The sequence below is a fragment of the Arvicanthis niloticus genome, chromosome 4 (assembly GCF_011762505.2).
Source record: "Arvicanthis niloticus isolate mArvNil1 chromosome 4, mArvNil1.pat.X, whole genome shotgun sequence".
In the NCBI taxonomy this organism is placed as follows: domain Eukaryota; kingdom Metazoa; phylum Chordata; class Mammalia; order Rodentia; family Muridae; genus Arvicanthis; species Arvicanthis niloticus.
The window spans coordinates 98,866,010-98,885,165 of record NC_047661.1 but is presented as its reverse complement, the minus strand read 5'-3'; the positions used below and the strand labels follow the sequence as shown (position 1 = coordinate 98,885,165).

Sequence of the window (19,156 nt, the reverse complement as noted above, 5' to 3'; positions counted from 1 at the left end):
GCAAAATAAGAATGTTAGGCACTTTTTGTTTTTTTAATTTTCAGTTAAGTTTTCCTAGCTGAAGTTCTGTTTTCCTCTCTGAAAAAATCACAACAGCAAACACATTTATTTTATATAGTGTGAATATTTGGCTTGCACTTGTGTCTGTGCACTGTATGCTGGGCTGGCAGAACCTGCGGAGGCGCCCCCCCCCCACAGTCTCGTCTCTGTTCTGTGGCACAGGAAATTATAACGTGTAAAACTGAGTTGTGCTTTGAAGAGGAAAATCTGGTCTCATATAAGATTCCTTTAACTGTTGTAACGGGGTCTGTCTGCTTCCTACAGCAGCTCGGATACTTGGAGCTTAAAGATAAAGAGTACAAAGGAAAGTTGGGCTATTAAAAAAAAAAAAAAGTACAAATTTTTGTCTTAAAACTCAGCCTCCATCCTTGAAACATGCTCCAAACAGTAGACAACATTTTTTTTGGAACCCCCAAATTCCACTTTTTCCACTTGGTATATCTTTTTAGCTACTATACGTTTTGCATTTTTGCTTTTCCAGGAATATGATTTTAAAAAAGTAAAAATCTCAGATGTTTACTGACAGTAGCTTCTAGGAGTATAGACTCTTCTTGTTGTCATTGTTGTCCTGGGGACTGAACTCAGGTCCTCCAGGATGCAGGATTGATCCACTCCGGGAGGAGGCTGAAAAAGAAAAAATTTAAAAGTATGTTACTAATCACTAGTCAGGACCTTAACATATGGTTACTAACCACTAGTCAGGTCTTTAGGAGAGACCATGCTTCCCTCTAGTAGGATTTGAGATAACTGTAGGGAAGCCCTCTGTGTGGTGATTTAGATGAAGTGTTTGAATGCCAGGTCATGGTGCCACACACCTTTAATTCAAGCACTTGGGAGGCAGAAGCAGGCAGATCTGTGAGTTCCAGGACAGCCTGGCCTACTGTTCCAGGACAGTCAGGCTGACACAGAGAAACCCTGTCAAAGAATTTATACTTCTATCCTGCTGTTCTTGCAGGAATACACGTGTGCTTGACTTGAAAGCATTAGACTTGTAAACCAGATCAGTTGGATTAATTACACTTCCAAATGCTGCCCTGATTTACAACAGTTCCTTTGTCACTGGCCAAGCTCGTGATTCTCTTTGTATTTTAAAGTACAGTTTGGGATAACATGGTTGATCTCCTTAAGAGACCTAGCTGATCAGGTAGGCTCATCTGAGTTCAAGGTCCAACGAATGTTTCTAATATAAAATGTAATATTGGTTGATGAAGTTCCTTTGCTGTTAGAAACTTGGGGGTGGGGGTGGTCACAGCATAGACATTTATTTCACATCAGTAGTTTCTAGTTTATCCCTGCATTCTTCATTTTAATGAAAAGACCCTTTATTACTTGTAAATTCTAAATAACAAATATGTGAAAACTTTGAAACTGGCTTTTAAAACCAGCCTCATTGTACGTGGATGACCGCACGGTGTCTTAGATGGTCAGGTTGCAGGCCATATCATGGACTAACTAGGTCGGCTTAAAGAATGGATTTTCATCCAAAACTTATTTTCTTCCATAAGAGAAAAGAATCTGGATTGTGTGAACTGTTTCACTTCAATATCTCGTAAAACGAGTTGCTGGGTTTGTAGCTCTGGTTGTATATAGCTTGGGGCATTTCTCTAGTATGCCGAAAGCCCTGGGTTGTGTCTGTAGCACCCCGCAAAGTCAGACCTGGTAGCTCATCTGCAGTTCAAGCACTGGGAGGCGAAACCCAGGTCTCAGAGGGGCGGGGGGAAGGTTTCCTAATGCCATATACCTGTACTCCAGATTCTTGAGCAGATCCCTTGAACCCCATAAATTCAAGCCCAGCTTGAGCAATACCCTATCTCAAAAAACCAACACTAGACAACTAAATAAAAGCAGCAGATCTGTGGTTCTCAACTTTTCTATTTGGAAGTGTTTTCCTATTAATGGCGAAGGGAATCCATGAGCATCTGTCTGTTACTGTTCCTCGAAGATTCATCTTAAGTGTGCTGATGCATGTGACCACACACTGGTGACTGAATCTCTCAGACAATGCATCTTCAAGTCACAAGCCATTCAGATTGCTTTAGGAATACAGATATGGCCCAGAAGTGTAGCTCAGTTGAGCACTTGTATGGCATAAGTGGGCCCCAGGCCCCCTCACTAGCAGTGAGGAACATAAGAAGAACCATTTAAAGACAGTAGTTGAGGAAGTCATTCCTCCTGAGAGCAGGAGACTCATCCTGCAGCCACACTGATGCTGATGGAACTTGAAGGATGCAGGGTTGTGGCCTTAACAACTTCGTCAGATAAATGATTCACTCAGGATTATAGAACTTGTTTTCATATAGAACATATGAAAGTAAGGCTGTGGCCCTATGGTTTCTAAATGACTTTAATACCATTGTCATTATCATTATTATTTGATTTCTTGAGACAGGATCTCATCACATAACTCTGGCTGGTGTAGAACTTACTATGCAGACTGGACTGGTCTTATCTCCACAGAGATTCATCCATCTGCCTCTGCTTTCCGTGGCTGGGATTAAAGGCATGCAGTACCACCCTGGCCCCTGATTATTTTTGGTACTGGGATTGAGCCTAGAGCCTTCTGCATGCGAGGCAAGTGCTGTGCTGCTGAGCCATGCCTCTGGCCCTAAGTGACAGTGTTAGTCACTCCCAGATGTGTGGTACTCCTGCATTTCACGGTTTCCTGTTTAACATTCAGTGCTTCTTCAATGCTTCGAGGTGTGACTCTTTCAGGATGGAAATGCCACAGAGGAACAAATTGTTCATCACGAAGACTCTGAGATCTTTGTGTGTGTGCCTCGTCTCGTTTCAGGGTCGTATCTACGTGCCACTCCTTGCTGGTTGGGATTTTTGGCTTATACCTCTTCTTCTTCGATGAGGCTACTATAGCTGACCCACTCTGGTAAGCTGTTTCCTTCCCAGCTACTTAATTTGATGCATGAGTTGCTATTCATTATTAATAAAAGCCTCATTTACATTCCTTTAAAGCAGAAAGCATATCGATTATCTCTGATGTATGCCTTGTTAAAGTGCTTATATTCGGTCCAACTTCAGCCAATTACATTAAAATGATTTTAGATTTGAGCACAAATGTTGAGGGCCATTTTGCTTTCATACTGCAATTGCTAGCTCAGACAAGGAGAATATGATTAGTTGAGCAACACCAAGTTATTATAAACAGTTGTGAGCAAAACACTGTCTTCATTGAGCTAGGACAGTCAGCTGGAGTAATCACTGCTTAAGACTTGTCTTCAGAGTTGTGTGTGACCCATTGTTTGCCATTACAGAATTGAAACGGGTCTTACAGATGGCCATGCTAAAGAAATCAAACCCAACACTTGTAAATATTTGATGATTTAGTAGATGTAGTAATCTAAGGTAACAGTGAAGATGCTGTAAACATTGAGTGCAGCTGCGGTTGCAGAAAGCTTGCAAACTGATGAGTTACTCTGGAAGGCTTATGGCAGCTTAATGTAAGGAGCTGGTGGTCTGAGGTGGCTCTGGGTGGTGTGGGCTACGGGACAGTTTAACCAGGTGTTTTGACTGATGTATGTGACTACAAGGATACCATCCCTGTCATAAGTGAGAAATTGTTCCTCCAGGATTGACCAGCTGCTACGTTTTCCTTTTTATTAGGAAGATTTTTTTTTTTCAGAGTGATTCAATTTTAGCCTATTCATATCTTGACCAGAGTTTGTATTCTCTGTAGGTTTGTTTTGTTTTGTTTCGAGACAGGGTTTCTCTGTGTAGCCCTGGCTGTCCTGGAACTCACTGTGTAGACCAGGCTGGCCTCGAACTCAGAAATCCGCCTGCCTCTGCCTCCCAAGTGCCGGGATTAAAGGTGTATGCCATCACTGCCTGGAGAGTTTGTATTCTCAATCTAAACAAATCATATCTTTAATTCCCCCCAGAAAATAAGGCTATTTTCTTAACATGATTGCAAACCGAACCAGTCCTTTGAGAAGTAAATTTTATATATATTTAAAAAAAGGAAGATGTCATTCCTTGGTCAAGTTTTGCCTTGGTAACTTTAAATGTCAATTACAAATTTTGCAGGGTTTTTTTTTTTTTTTGTGATTTATTCCAGGTCTAATTTTTCTGGTTTGCATTTATAGGTTAAAATATATGAAGAAAATGTGACTTCTCTTTTGCATTTTCTCTATTACCAGTTTCATCTTGTGTTAATTTCAAAGTGATACAAGTTACAAACCACACAAAGGATGGAGTGAGGCAGATCCATCCCATCCTAGGCTAGTGAGCTGCTCAGCAGGTTACATCCTGCCTAGGCCTGGAGATCTGAGTTTAACCCCTGGGATCCATATAAAAAGTGGAATGGAAGATCAGACTCCTGAAAGTTGTCTTCTGACCTCTATACACACACAGTAGCATGTGTGTGCCTACACTCAAACACGTCATATACACATATGTACAACATACATACACTAATAATAATTAAGAATGAAATAGAAACATTAAAAGAATACATTGTATTGTTAGGGATTTGTGACCCTGGTCACAACACCAGGGTCAAATTGTCTTGTTCTGACTATATTCTTGAGTACTTGGTAAATCCCTCCAGTCCTCAGTAGATAGTATAATATTGCCTCAAAAATCAGAGGGAAGACAAATGATTTCTTTATTTAACTGAGTCCCTGCTTCTAACTAAGGCATTTCGGTCCTCATGTGAACAAATCACATGATACAAGTCATACAAGTCTTTTTGTAAAATTACATTTTTTATACAATTTAAAATCATATGTGTATGTACATAAATATTATGGTTTTTTTTGTGCAGTCAGCAATATTATCTTAGGTAGCACTGTGCTCAGACAGGTTTAGAACAGAGTCCAGAGTTGATAGTGACCCACTCCCCACATAGGCCAGTGGGCCCTTAGGCGTCCTCCAAGTGCATTTAAACTGGTAGATACCACTTCCTCATTTAAAACAGAGACAGACCCTGTGTTAACACCCATGGATTTGGATGCTTCTGGGAATAGTTATAAGCCCTCCAGAAAATACATGGGCTGCTCTTGGTCATCCTTAGGCAGTCCGTTTTTGACTCTGAAAACACCAGTATGGGTTAGTGTTAGGTGTTTTCCTAGTAGAGTTCAGCCTAGTTTAATGGCAAGAATCAGTCCTTAGGAAGATCCTGGAGGCTGGCTTGGACTTAGAGTCAACTTCATGGGAAGTGTGGGCAACAGGTCTTCTGACCAGAACAATTAGTCCTGTGTCCGGTGTGCTGGTGCATCCTGTGATCCTAGCAGGGGGAGTGAAGGGGGAGCAAGGTAGCAGGACTTGAAGTTGAAGGCGGCCCTTGCAAGTCTGAGGTCAGCCTGGACGACATGAAGCCTTGGCTCAATAAGTCAGATGAAAGAAAATGGCCCATATGTTGAGGAGGATAACATGGTGTTTTTGTTTTGTTTTAAATATGTATAGGGGCGATCCGACGTATGTGAACATAAATATTGCGACAGCTTCCGGCTACCTCATTTCTGGTATGTGGTAAGGTTGTCCATTGCTTATTACTTTTTAAACTACCCATGGAATGATGCAAAGAATATGTTGTTTATGTTTTCAGCTTATTTGAAAAATAGCTTTAAGGGTCTGAAAATAAAATCATCGATAATAGCAGAGCCTGAAACGTACTTTTTGGCTTTCTGGGTCTTAAGAAAGGACATATTTGCAGACGAAGACCTCAAACAGCTGAGACCTAGCCCCCCTCCCCCCCCCCAAAAAAAAAGAAAGAAAAACATGGTTTGTGTCTTTTCTAAGGAACCTATTAGTATAATTAGTGTGTGTGTGTGTGTGTGTGTGTGTGTGTGTGTGTGTGTATTTTTCCGTGTGGGTTACCACCCACAAGGTATATATGTCTATATCTCAGCATTGGAAAGGAAGATAAGGAGTTACAGGGGAACCTTGGCTACATAGCACATTGGAAGCTCTTTCCTCAAAACAAAAACAAAAACAGTATTATAGAAGACATGATAATTGTATCTTTTACTGATATCGTGCCTGCTTGCCTTGATGTAAGGCTAAAAATCAAAAACTTGCATTCAAGTTATTTTTGATTGATCATATTTTCATTTTGTTTAACTCTGGAAACAAGTTATTTGCCAGTACTTTTAGGGAGCTGCTAGTATTGCCAGATGTTGGCCTTGACGTCCCACCCCCACCCTACGTTGGGAGTAGCCACAGTAGGGAGGGGGAGGCAGGTAAACAGGAACAGAGACTTTGTTCAAAAGTGGGTGTACAAAGAGCTGTGGCACCAGAATGGACAGCCAAGAGTTAACAGACAATGAGGTAAGTACACTTAGGCAACCAAGCAGGTTTTTTTCTAATGTGACATCTCATTTTTCTTTCTTGCAGATTTATTCATTATACTTTTTAATTGGAAAGTGATCGGCGACAAATTTTTTATACTCCACCATTGCACAGCACTAGCTGCGTACTTCTTTGTATTGGTGAGTACCAGCATTCACTGGCCTACCCAGCAGGCACTGCTGGAGACACGTGAGGCGGAACACAGGTCTAAGCCTGCAAGTCTTGTTTGTTGTTTGTTTGTTTTGAGACAGGTTCTCTCTGCATAGCCCTGGCTGTCCTGGAACTCATTGTGTAGACCAGTTAGACCTCAAACTCATAGACATCTACTTGCCTCTGCCTCCTGAGTGCTGGGATTAACCCCTGGCATTCTGTAAGTTTTAATTCACAGTGGCCACATTCAAATGCGTGCAGGGATCACTCTTAAGTTAACTTACAATAACTAAAACAATAAATTCACATGTGTTTTTCTACTAGTACCTATTCTAATTTGTTTAGTTTGGTTTTTTTGGTCTTTTGAGATGGGGTCTCACATAGCATAGGCTAGCTGAGGCAATCTTGAGCTAATACTCCCCACCCCTTTTCCTCCTTTTACCAATTGCACTGAACATATATTAAAAGGAAAAGCGGTGCATTACATTGCAGTCTTGTTAAGCTGGTTCTTAGGGGTCATGTGCATTTCCTCCAATGCTTTTGGGCTCTTACCTTTGTCTCTTAAGTAATAGTAATGATAATTCACAGTGGACAGCAATGAGGCTGAAGTTAGAATCATGGTAAATTATTGAGAATTTCATATGTGAGTATTGACATCATTTCCTCCCTCCTTTCCCCCCATCCAGCTCCTCACACCCCCTCAGCTCTTGACTTTGCTCTTCCCCTCTCAGGTGAAGTCATGACAGGCACGGGCCACCACTCCTGACTCTGTGTCTTTATGTATTCATAAACCAAGTCAGGCAAATGACACTAATTACTTGAGTTTCCACTTAAAAAACCTTAGGACCTTGCAGATGTAAGCACTTGTCTTTCTAGATACATTTGTGGTTTAACAGCCTTGGATGTGTGTAGATTTCTGTGTGCTGTGGCCCCTTACATGGATCTGTAAGCTTAGATATCATATACTGCTGTTTGGCCTCTGGACACAAGCTTGGTAAATGGCTGGCTGCGCATAGATTGACAAGTTGAATGCTTAATTATATGAGATGAATCCTCATTTCCCTTTGGACGTTTATGCCTGCTTTTAAAAAATCAAACACATGCTGATTTAAAGGAGAAATTAATGGTTGCCTTATTTAGTGAGTTGGTGAGTAAGACTCATTGCTGTCTTGTTTCAGTGCCTTCCCCTGTTATGTTTTAATATGAAATAAATTCATCTAAAGTCAGTCTGTTCATAGCAAAGCAAAGTCCTGGAACTTGCTATCTAGACCAAGCTGATCTTATACTCAAAGAGATTTGCCCACCTCTGCCTCCCAAGGGCTGGGATTGAACAATAGGCCACCTGAGTTTTAGGGCAGAAATCTCCGCTCCCATGACCCCATCAGGCATTTAATGACACCAACGAAACAGTGGTGAAAAGCAGAGAAAGGAGATTTTGCCAGTTTGGAGAGGATTGGATGCCCCGAGTTCATCTTCACATTCCTGCCATCGGCACAGGACAGTAGGTATGCATAGGCAGTCCTGGTCAGGTGTGGTCCTTTAGATCACTGTCTCAGATCTCATCCTGCAAGCTGATCCAATGAGAAGTTATCACTGCCGTTGCTGAGGACACTAACCTGGTTCCTTGAAGATGATCTCTGGCTCAGGGTGGCCTTACTGTTGTAGTAACTGCCCTCAGTACATGGGGTGGTCTGTCTTAAGCTTTTGCTCTGGGGCACTTTCAGTCCCCTCAGGCCCTGTTGTCACTAAAATCTGAGGTGACTGGAAGTTTAGGATAATGACACAGACCCATCTTTAAGGGCCTGGTGCTTTATGGAATGCCCAAGGAGACAGATGAAAATGAAGGCTGAGGATCCAGGCCTACATTGTGCTTTTAGTTATCTTGTGGGGCCGAGGGAAGAGGCAGTGCATTTTATTCAGCAAAAGCAGCTTCTAAGAGTCTGCTATGAATAATGTTACACTTCTTTGAATGTATAAAGGGTTTTCCCCAATGTAGTAAATCCAGAACTCATTTTGTTACTCTAAGAAGGCTAACAAAGTAAAAATTCTTTTTTTCTGAAGTAAAATGTTATAAAATTCTTATTATTTATCATTATTCAGAAGCACTTGACTTCATGTCTGCAACTGTTTAAAGATCTTTTTCTTGAATTTCTTTTTCTTGTTATTGGAATTAAATAAAAAAGTAGTAGTAGAAGAAAGGTTTTCCAGATGTTTAATACAGACTCTAGTGAAGAAGTAGTTTGGATAGCAGGATATAGGTTTAAGATATTACTGTGTATGTGTATGATTTTTAAACACACACGTATGGATATATATTTATGCATGTAATTGTTTTACTTGTACATATGTGTATGTACCACTTGCATACCTGGCGCTTAGGTCAAGTCAAAAGAAAGTGTGCCCTGGAGCAGGAGTCACAGACAGTTGTGAGCCACCATGTGGGTGCTGGGAATTGAACCCAGGTCCTCTGCAAGAGCAACAGGTGTTCGTAACCATTGAGCTATCTTCCCAGCCCCATATACCTAGGCTTTTCAGTGCTTTTGTATGTGTGTATGAGCATGCTGTGTGTTTGTGTGTATATATGTGTGTACATGTGTGTGTGTGTTTATGCCCATGGAGGTCAAAGGTGCTAGTTAGGTGCCATCAGGCCTGGCTTTTATATGTATGGTTGCTAGGTATTGAATTTAGCTCCTCCTGCTTGCAATAGAAACATTTTACAGACTGAGTTTTCTCCCTAACCTTGGGCTATATAATGTTTTGAGCACTTTTTTGCACTCCCTACTGCATTTATTAGGTTATTCTTTTACTACCAGAATAGTTTAAATCTTGAGAGCTCTGCTTCTTTCTGTACTGAGAGGCAAACATGCTATAGCTTTTAAAAGTGCCGCTCAGCTTTCAGTCCTGAGAAAGCATGTTGGTCAGCAAGGGGAGGGTGACATCATCTCTTACTGTGGGGACATGGATTGAGTAAGCTTTAGTTCATTAAAAATGCTTATTATTTAGTTTATGTGTGTGGGTGCTTTGTGCCATGTATGTCTATGTACCATGTATGTGCTTGATGACCTTGTAGGCCAGAAGAGTGCACTAGGTCCCCCAGAACTAGAGTTATAGATGGTTGTGATCTACTGAGAATCGAACCTGGGTCTTCTGGAAGAGCAGCAGTGCTCTTAAGCTTTGAGCCATCTCTCCAACCCGTTAATACCTTGTTAAAAGGACGACTGCCTGGGTGGAGCCACGGCACACCGTGTATGATTAGTTACATGAAGGTCTTGTGGGTACACCATTCTCGGCTCTGCGTTGCTGCAGTGTCCTGCCACCTATTTATCACACTGATCTGCTGCAGTAGGAAGAAACCTGGGTTTCTAATGGGTCTTCATGCATTCATTTAAAAGTATTGATTAAGTTTAAAAGTCTTGGGCCTCTGTGGAAAAACACTGAAACAGATGGCTATAAGCTATTGTAAACAGGTAGCTTTTGTGGAAACCAGCCTGAGTAGTCATAGACCTTGTAAGTAGGCAGCCTTGGCGGATAGTACCAACTTAGATAAGGACAAGTGAATCATAGGCAGAGTCATAGTGACCTGTCCCCTGAACCTTTACCCAGCTGATACCGTGTTCTGAAAGATATCTGCACTCCCCCTGAACACCCATGCTCCTGTGTTATCCCCTTCCCCACATCCCATTTTTGTGTTTATAACCCCTGTGTTAAAAAGTAAAAATTATGATTTGATAAAAAAAGAAAGAAAGAAAGAAAAAAGAGTATTGATTGGAATGTGGTATCTTCCGGGTCAGAAGCTCTGTGCGGCTTCCTGTGTTTAACAGTTCACCACAGTTGCCACATTTTAAGAATACTTTAAGGCAGTTGTGTGTGAAAATCCTATAGAAAGTGGAAGACTGTGGTGCCACGTGCACTGAACTGGTACTTTGTGATATACTCTAAGGATTAGGAAGATACTGTCACTTTGTTTAGCCTTGGCAAAAATATCCAGGGGCTGGGGAGCTCTTGGCCAGTAAGCATTGGCACCTGCGCCTGAACCTCAGCCTTTGTGTAAAAAGGTGGACTTGGTAGCTTACACTTGTTATTCCTGCCCATGGGGAGGGGAGCTAGGTGTGTATTATAGCTAGCTAGTTAGCTGAATAGGCAAGTTCCAGACCAGCGAAAGAAGTAAGGGGGACTCAAGGGGGACCATGACTGAAGAAGACCTCCAAGATTGACTTCTAGCTGCCACATGTATGGCCAGGGACACCTGCACACACACACACATGCACGTGCATGCAAACATATATGCATCATAAACTTTATTTACATAGCAATGTCGTAAAATAGACGCCACTTCTTATTCTTTTATGGTTAATGGAGTTACGAAGCAAAATCCTTAGCTTAAAAACATTTGTATTTGGAGACAGAGTTTCGATGTGTAACCCTGACTCTCCTGGAATGTGGTATGTTGACCAGGTTGGCCTTGAGCTCTCAGGGAACCACTTGCCTCTACCTCCCAAGGGCTGGGATTAAAGGCCATGTGCCACCATGCCCAGCTAAAAAGATTTTAATAGTATCTAACTGTATTCAACACACACAAATACTGTATCCTCCTGTTTTTTTCCCCATTAGGATAGCCTAGAGAAAAAGTTTAGGAACTGAATAGGTGGCTCAGTGGTCAGAGAACTTGCTCTGTGAATCTGAGGACTGAGCTTGGATCCCCAGAACCCACATAAATGCCTGGGGCATGCAGCAGCCCTCCTGTTAATTCCAGCCTCAGAAGGATGAGACAGGGGTCCCCAGAAAAAGACTAGATGTATACCACCAACTCTTGGGTCCTATTGAGGAGACCTCCCTCAGTTAATAAGGTAGAGGAAAAGCAATGGAGGGTGATTTCCCATATCAATTTTGGGCCCCCACATGCACAGTCTGCAAACATGCATGCTCACAGGAGCACTACATATGCATGTGAAAATGGTAACATTTTAGGTAACTACTATAATAGCCGTACCCACCTCTTGTAGGAGTTTGTTTCAGCATTTACTGTTTGGCATTGAATGGTTGATGTGAGCATTCTCATAAGTTACAGGCATAGCTGAGTTTCTATTTGGCTTAGGATCTGGACTTGAGCTGCTAAGAAAAGGAAGAAGTAAGCAAAGGATACGAAGGCAGGGCCATTGTCATTTCTCAGTTCTCTGGGAACAGGGATTTGTATATCAGAAATAACTTTAGCTAAGCTGCCTTCCTTTTAGCTTTAGCTTGCTGGGATTTTAAACCCCATTTTCCTTTCAATATGGACATAAATAAGGAAAGAAAACAGCTGATGAATTGTCACACTGTCACATACCAGTTCAGATGGAGAAGAGATAAGATAAAGGGCAGTTTCCTTTGTGTGTGGAACGCCAAGAGCTGTTACTGCCACAGCATCCAGTGTGCCTTGTTGCGTGTCCGGCTAGCTCCTGCCTCCACCATGTCCCTGTTCTAACTTCCTGCACTAAATGTGGCACCAGCTGGCCAGGAGTGCCAGCCCGGGACCCAGGAGATGTTGGCATGGCTATGCCTCCTCAGATCAGCTCTGTGGACTCCATGGCTCTAAGTATGGTCCTTGGGCCAACTCTGCCACCCTCATAGTGCTCGGCTCAACCCCAGACAATAACCACCATCCTCATGGTACCCGGTAGAAAGAAGACTCTTACTGTTTAAAAATTATCTAATAGATTTATGTATTCCCATCTTCCCTGCCTTCCTCCCTCCCAGCCTCCCTTTTCCTCTCCCTTCTTCTCCCCTCTCTCCCCTCCCCTCCTCTCCCTTCCTCCCCTTCCCTCCTTTCCTTTCCTTTCTACTGTCTGTCTGTCTGTCTGTCTGTCCTGGAGCTCACTATGTAGACCAGTCATCCATTGTTCGTGTAACCAGCATAGTCTGCCCTCCCTACACTACAAGTGGACAATTGGTTTGGATGATGCCAGTGCTCTGCTTCATAGAGGCTATCTATGTACAGGGGAAAATAGGACTGCAGCCTGTGGATGAAGAAACGGTTGCTTAAACATCCAGGAATAGATGCACACCAGTGCCATGGGTATAGGAGGTACCTCCCTACCAGGTTGACATCTGATCCAGAAAGACTAGCACATCTGTGGTTAAGGTTATCTGAAGTGCTGCAGGCAGGATCATTTAAGAATCATCTGAAGCTGACTTTGGCAAACTAGAACCTCCTTTGTGGTGGCAGGGCAGTTGGGTGTTTCCCTAACACCAGCTTCTTCTAGTCTCATGGAGGCGTTGGTGGCTGGATGAGTCTTCTGCATCCCTAAGGGTTGTTAAACTATTGATTGTTCAGGTCAGCACTCTGGGAACCACTGGAGAAGTGGTTGCTTGATTGACTAGCTCCCATCGCCCCTTTGAAATGGTGGAGGGAAGTTTTCATTGTCATCTTCCCATACCCAACTTATCCCACAGTCACAGCAATGCTGTTCACAGTCTTGGCTGACTCTGGAACTGTGAAGGTGGCAACAGTTCTCCAAATCCAGGCTCTCTTCCCATCCTGGTGAAGTTACTCAGTTTCCTCACTGGGCAGCTGCTGCTGTGCCTACCATGAGGGGATGGACTTGACAGCTGTCAGTCAAGCTGCTGAACTGCCTTCCCTCATAGCTAAAGTTACTTAAAAAAAAAAAAAAAAAAAAAAGATTTTGCATGTAGTCAACACTTTTCTTCAGAAAGCTTAAAAACTAATGTTTAACTTCTAGATATTAAATAACCTTATCTTAGGCCTCTGAGCTGTCTCAGGGCTTGGTATAAGCCCGAGACAACATATCCATCCTGGTTAGTATTTTACTCTTAAATTAGATTTTCCTCAGAGCAAGCTTACCATATGATCTTCTTATGAGATGCCTCGAGTTCTCAAGTCCATAGAGAGGAAATAGACTCCAAGTTGCTAAGAACTGGGCAGAAGGGATAACGAGGGCTCATTTTCTGAATTTGAAAATGTTCTGGGAATGGAGTGCTGACGATTGTGTGACAGTTGGTTGTCCTCAGTGTCACTGACTACACTTCTAAAGCCATCGTGTTGTCTATATTTTATCATAGTGAATTACAAAAAGAAAGCTTACTTATGAAAAATTAGGAAGAAAAATATTGTGTTGGATAATATATTTTTAAAATAAAGTTGCATACCAGAATGATAAGCCTAAATAAATAGAGTTTATGTTCACATTTAGATTTAATAACCTGTGAAAGAGAGAGATCCCTGGTGGTAGTTGACCACACTCCACCCATAGTATGCCATGTATACACGTATAAAAAAATTATAGTCATTTTCAAATTTAGATTCCACCAGGAAAGGCACAGTGCCTTGTTAGAAAGTGCTGTCATTTGCCTAGTCAGAGCACACCCAATGGAGTCCCTATCTGGAGTCCCTAATCTCAAATGTTCAGGACAAAGATACTCAGGAGAACAGCCAGTTGACTGTAGAGGCAGGATTAGATTAGGTGCCAGTTGTATTAAGACAGATAATTGAAGGCCCCAGAGATGAGAGCCTGGACAGGAGAGTGGCTTCAGGACACCTAGCTTTGAAATGTCCCTGAAATGTCAAGGAGACTGTGAAGTAGAAGAGAGAGGAGAGACTTACTCTGGGTTAATCAGACATTGCAGCCATAACTAATGTGAATGTGCAAGTTAGAGTGTATTGAACTGAGAGGTGTGTGTGTGTGTGTGTGTGTGTGTGTGTGTGTGTCTGTGTGTCTGTGTGTGTGTCTGTGTGCGTGTGCAGGGTAGTGGTTGTCAGGATGAGGATGTGTATCTTAGTGTGGTTTCCACTGGGGAACTAATTCAGAACACAGCCAGGCATGGTGGTGCATGCCTGGAATTCTAGCATCTGAGTGGCTGGGGCAACAAAATAGCAAGTTTGAGCCAGCCTCTGCTACAGTATAGCAAGACCCTTTCTCAATAATTAAGTAAAGAAATAACTAGTGATACGTCAACAATACTGCAGTAATTTAGAGAATGGAAAGACTTGGGTCAGTTTCTTTTTCCTCCATAGTATTGGCTATAACTAGTATATTACAGTCAATATATGTTGCACATATATACTTTTCTGAATATTCTGGGAGCTTTTGAGATATGTAGTACTAAATTCGGACTTTAAAAATCCTCATATTGGGCTGGGTGTGGGGGCCATGTTCTTTAATTCAGCATAGCACATGGGAGGAAGAGGCAAGCAAAATTCTGTGAGCTCCAGACCACCAGCTCAAGCTACACATTGAGATCCTGTCTCAGCAAAAGTTCATGGGATGTAAAGTGAACAAACAAATTAATTAAAAAAAATCTTTGACAGTGTCAGAAAGAGAGAGAGAGAGAGAGAGAGAGAGAGAGAGAGAGAGAGAGAGAGAGATTTTATAGGTTAAAAAACATTATGGAGAGAGTCCTTGGGAGGAAACATCACCTCTTCTTGGGAGCTAGTCAGTTGGGCTGTCAAGAAATGGGTTTTGTGGAAGTATGGTGGGCTTGGTAGGAAGAGGGTTTGTGAGGACATTGTAATGGTACATACTTAGGTACACATTAGCCACTGAGGGATGGGTGAAAATTCTGACTTACATGCCTTGTTTTTGTTTTTTGTTTTTTTTGTTTTTTTTGTTTTTTTTTTTGTTTTTTAACAGTTCACAAAATGATTGTAGGATCTATAGCCAGAAAACTTGATAAAGCTGGCATGCTGGTAATGTTTTACAAGCAGGAAACCAGAAGGCTGGCATTGTGGTATATACCTTTAATCCCAGCACTTGGTAGGCAGAGGCAGGTGGATCTCTTGAGTTTGAGGTCAGCCTGGTCTGTAGAGTGAGTTCCAGGGCAGCCAAAGGTACACAGAATAAAGGTACACAGGTGGGGAAGGAAGTGGGGAGAGAAATGAGAGTTGGGGATGGGGAGGATATTATTAGCAGGTTAGAGGAGAGAGAGAGAGAGAGAGAGAGAGAGAGAGAGAGAGAGAGAGAGAGAGAGAGAGAGAGAGAGAGAGAGAGATATCAGAGTGGAGGAGGATATTCTTAGCAAGTTTCAGGAGCTGTAGGCTGTCTGCTGGAGCTCAGTGAGACCTGTAAGACAGCATCAACATGTGGTTGTTTCCCCCTGAAAGTGCTTCTGTCTTCATACACCTGGCAGGCATTTTCTGAAAGGGGAATTCCCAGAGCGATGTTTCAGGAGCCCTGGGGAGGAAGCAGGGCTTCTCCTGACCCAGCTCTGGAGCACACAGGACATAGATACATCATCAGTCAACTTTGAGTGGCCAATGGCAACCCAGCTTCAGAGAAGAGGAAAAAGACTTCAGCACTTGCTGAGAGGAGCCTGTATGTGCAGAGAGAGGGAATTCACGGCGTCCGTTTTCAGAGACTGTTCCCATCGTGGTTGGCCAGTTTTAGATACCGTGCAAGGGTTCATGCTTCTAGTCGGCGTTTCTTCAGAGGTGGATGAGCTCTTGGCCTTAGAAGCGATGCTCCTATTTAAGGCAAGAGTCAGCTCAGGAAAAATGGGTCAGCTGCTGTGCCAATCTTTGCAGATATAACAGTCAGTCAGGTACAGGATTTATGTCCTTGGCAGGTGCTGGGTCTGTAACAGGTAAACAGATTTGTGGAGAAACTGACCTAACTTTTCTAGAGGAAGTGTACAAGAGGCTCCTGGAAAATACTGGCTGGTATGCTGGAGGTGTTTATAAGTGATCGTTAACTACAGCAAAGAGAGTTAGCTCCTTGAGACATGAAGGTCTCAAGACATTGCTCAGTTTGCTATGTGCTGGAATCACCTGCAAGCCTGTGAAACCTGGATTACTGATCCCCAGCTCCAAGGCTGCAGAGTCGGCACATTTGGGATGAGACTCAAGAATGATGCATGTCTAGACTTGCAGAGATGGCTCAGTGCAAAGTGCTCGCGGGGTAAGTGTTAGGACCTGAGTTTGGATCCAGTACCCATGCAAAAGCCTGACTTGGCAGTGTGCATCTGGTCCTCCATTGTAGGGGGGAAGGAGGGAATAAAATCTCAGAAGGCAAACTCTAGGTTCAATGAAAGAACCTGTCTGAAGAAGGAAGGCAGCAACGGAAGCTGGTGACATCTGCTTCTGGTGACATGCATAGGTGAGTGCACATGCGTCCACAGGAAACATACATAGGACACATGAACATTACAGAAAAGAGTGGCCACTCTGATGGCTTGGTAGGCAGAGGCACTTGCTGTGCAGGCCTGGGACCTGAATTTCATCTCCAGGTGCTACCGAGTTGTCCTCATACATCCTCTCTGCCACGTGCATCCCCACACAGCGATCTCTCACACACAGCGATCTCTCACGCACAGCGATCTCTCACACACAGCGATCTCTCACACACAGCGATCTCTCTCACACACAGCGATCTCTCACACACAGCGATCTCTCACACACAGCGATCTCTCACACACAGTAATAATACTTTTTAAAAAGGACTATGTGTATCTAGCGAGTTCCCAGACCCTTTGTCCAGGGCACCATACTGCAGAGCTGCTGGACTCCAAATGAGAAAGTGAAGGTTTTCTTGAGAAGATTTAGAAGGCCTCACGTTTTCTTACACTGTGGAGGATTTGCACTTGGGGTGACTATAGTTAGAGAAGGATATCTCAAAGTTACTGTTTTTACCATTAAGTTGATATTTAAAGGATATTATAAACGGTGTTGTCTCTGGTAGTAATTTGGTGCCTCGGTTAAAGGACACTTGTTATCCTATGAATTATAAAAGGAATTGGAAGAAGCAGTCAGTGATGTTTAAACATAGTCTACTTCCTGAAAATACTTTTGAGCTTGCCACTAACTATAGAGAAGAAATTTAAAACTTTAATTAAGACTAAGCCTCTTGCTTCTTTATTACTTCATTATGTTTTATGACTTTAGGATGTCTATTCTAAAATGCTTTTTAAATTATTATTTTTTAAATTGGGGACAGTTGGAGAGATGGCTCAGCAGTCAAGAGCAGCCACTGGCCGCTCTTCCAGAGGACCTGGCTCGATTCCCGGTACCACATTGCAGCTCATAACTGCCTGTAATTCAGGGCCCAGGGGTCCCAACACCCCCTTCTGGCCTCCCTGGCACCAGGCACATATGTGGTACATGTATAAACACATAGGCAAAACAGCCATATACACAAAATAAGTAAACCAGTCAATAAATAAGTAAAAAATTAGGACAAAAATGGGTAGTATCACTTACCTTTAGAAAAGCTGGGCCTTTGAAGGGCACAGGAGGTCATTTGGCAAGAAAGTTGGTATACTTTAGGAACGTATTAGCACGTTCGGTGCATGTCTGCTCAGTTCACTGGGCATAATTATGTCACATGCCAGACTTTTTAAACACCTAACCCAAAGAAGAAGTAAGCTGTTCATCAAAAACAGATCGGAAGAAGAGCTGCCTTTAGCCAGGGGGAGAAAATGATGTCACAAGTGAGGAAACACGCGTCATTGGTGTCACATGGGAATCAACCACCGAGGAGTGACTCAGTGGACCTGATGGCCCACACCTATAGTCCCTGCACTTGGCAGGTAAGCAGGGAGGATCACAGGCTGAAGGCTTGGCTACAGTATACAGTGAAACATTCTCCAAACAGGAAGGGAGGTGAGAGACAGACAGACAGACAGACAGACAGCCAGCCAAAAACAGCCAAAAATAGAGGGGTTGTTGGAATGAAATAAAAGATTTGCACCTGGTTCAAGTAAGAATCCCCTAAAAATAACTTTCCCCTTTGCGTGATTTACCTCAAAAGCTATGTATATATTTTCAAAGTTTATCTCTCTTGCTTTAATACACTACAGAATTTATAAGAAAAAAGGAGAGAACTTTGGTTTTCTCATTTTATTTGGATTATGTGCAATTAAACAATTATTCTAATCTTATATTTCTTTTTAAAAATTATTAGTTTCTTTTGAGCCACACTATGTAGCTTATATCGGCTAGAATCTACAATCTTCCTCGGGGCTGGGATAGCAGGTGCCCCAGAGTGTTGAGATTTAACCCTTTAAGTCAAATATGCCAACCAGTTCATTTGTTAAAAGATTTATTTATTATTTTTGTGTGTATGTGTCTGTATGCCGCCTAATTGTATATATGGAGCATCACGTGTATGGATGCAGGGAGCCAAAGCTGAGTCCTCTGCAAGAGTAGCAAGTGCTTTTATCTGCTGAGCCAGCTCTCCAATCCCCCAAACCAATTCTTCTGGACAAATGCATCTGTACTTTTAACAAGTCACCACAATTTTTATTAAGAATTCACATAAAATATGCATGAACTTGCAACGTGAGTAACAGTTTGTTTCCTGTTATTTTAAAGTGCTTCTTCATGCCGCACAAATTGGAGAGGTCAGGCGCTTCTGCTTTCCGTCCTTTTGTCTCCTAGCTGCAACTGTGACCTCTATTATGTGTTAAAATTAATTTATGATAAAACAAAAACAAGTGTGACCTACCCATAGGAGACATACCTCTGAAAATCCTGCATCCCAGGAGACCCTTCCCATGAGGTGAAACTGTCCATGGGACTCTGATTTAGTTTATGGTAATGGATCATCTGTCGCTAGGACACTGTGATGCAGCTGAGGTTGTAATTGGAAGCAGCAGAGAGTCCCTTTTGGACTTTGGGTGTTGGACTGACAGTTGTGATTTGCATTCAGATAGCACT

The 19,156-nt window shown here is 42.5% G+C and overlaps 1 protein-coding gene across 6 annotated transcripts in view; it reads left to right on the top strand.

Annotated features, from left to right (window-relative positions):
• Positions 1-19,156, top strand: part of Tlcd4 (TLC domain containing 4) — a 64,332-nt gene that overhangs the window by 30,519 nt on the left and 14,657 nt on the right. For all 6 annotated transcript variants that reach the window (XM_076933191.1, XM_034499586.2, XM_076933192.1 and 3 more), the window contains 3 exons: positions 2,852-2,941; positions 5,476-5,534; positions 6,406-6,500. In XM_076933191.1, coding sequence (XP_076789306.1) covers positions 2,852-2,941; positions 5,476-5,534; positions 6,406-6,500 — 244 coding nt within the window. The remainder of the gene's footprint in view (positions 1-2,851; positions 2,942-5,475; positions 5,535-6,405; positions 6,501-19,156) is intronic.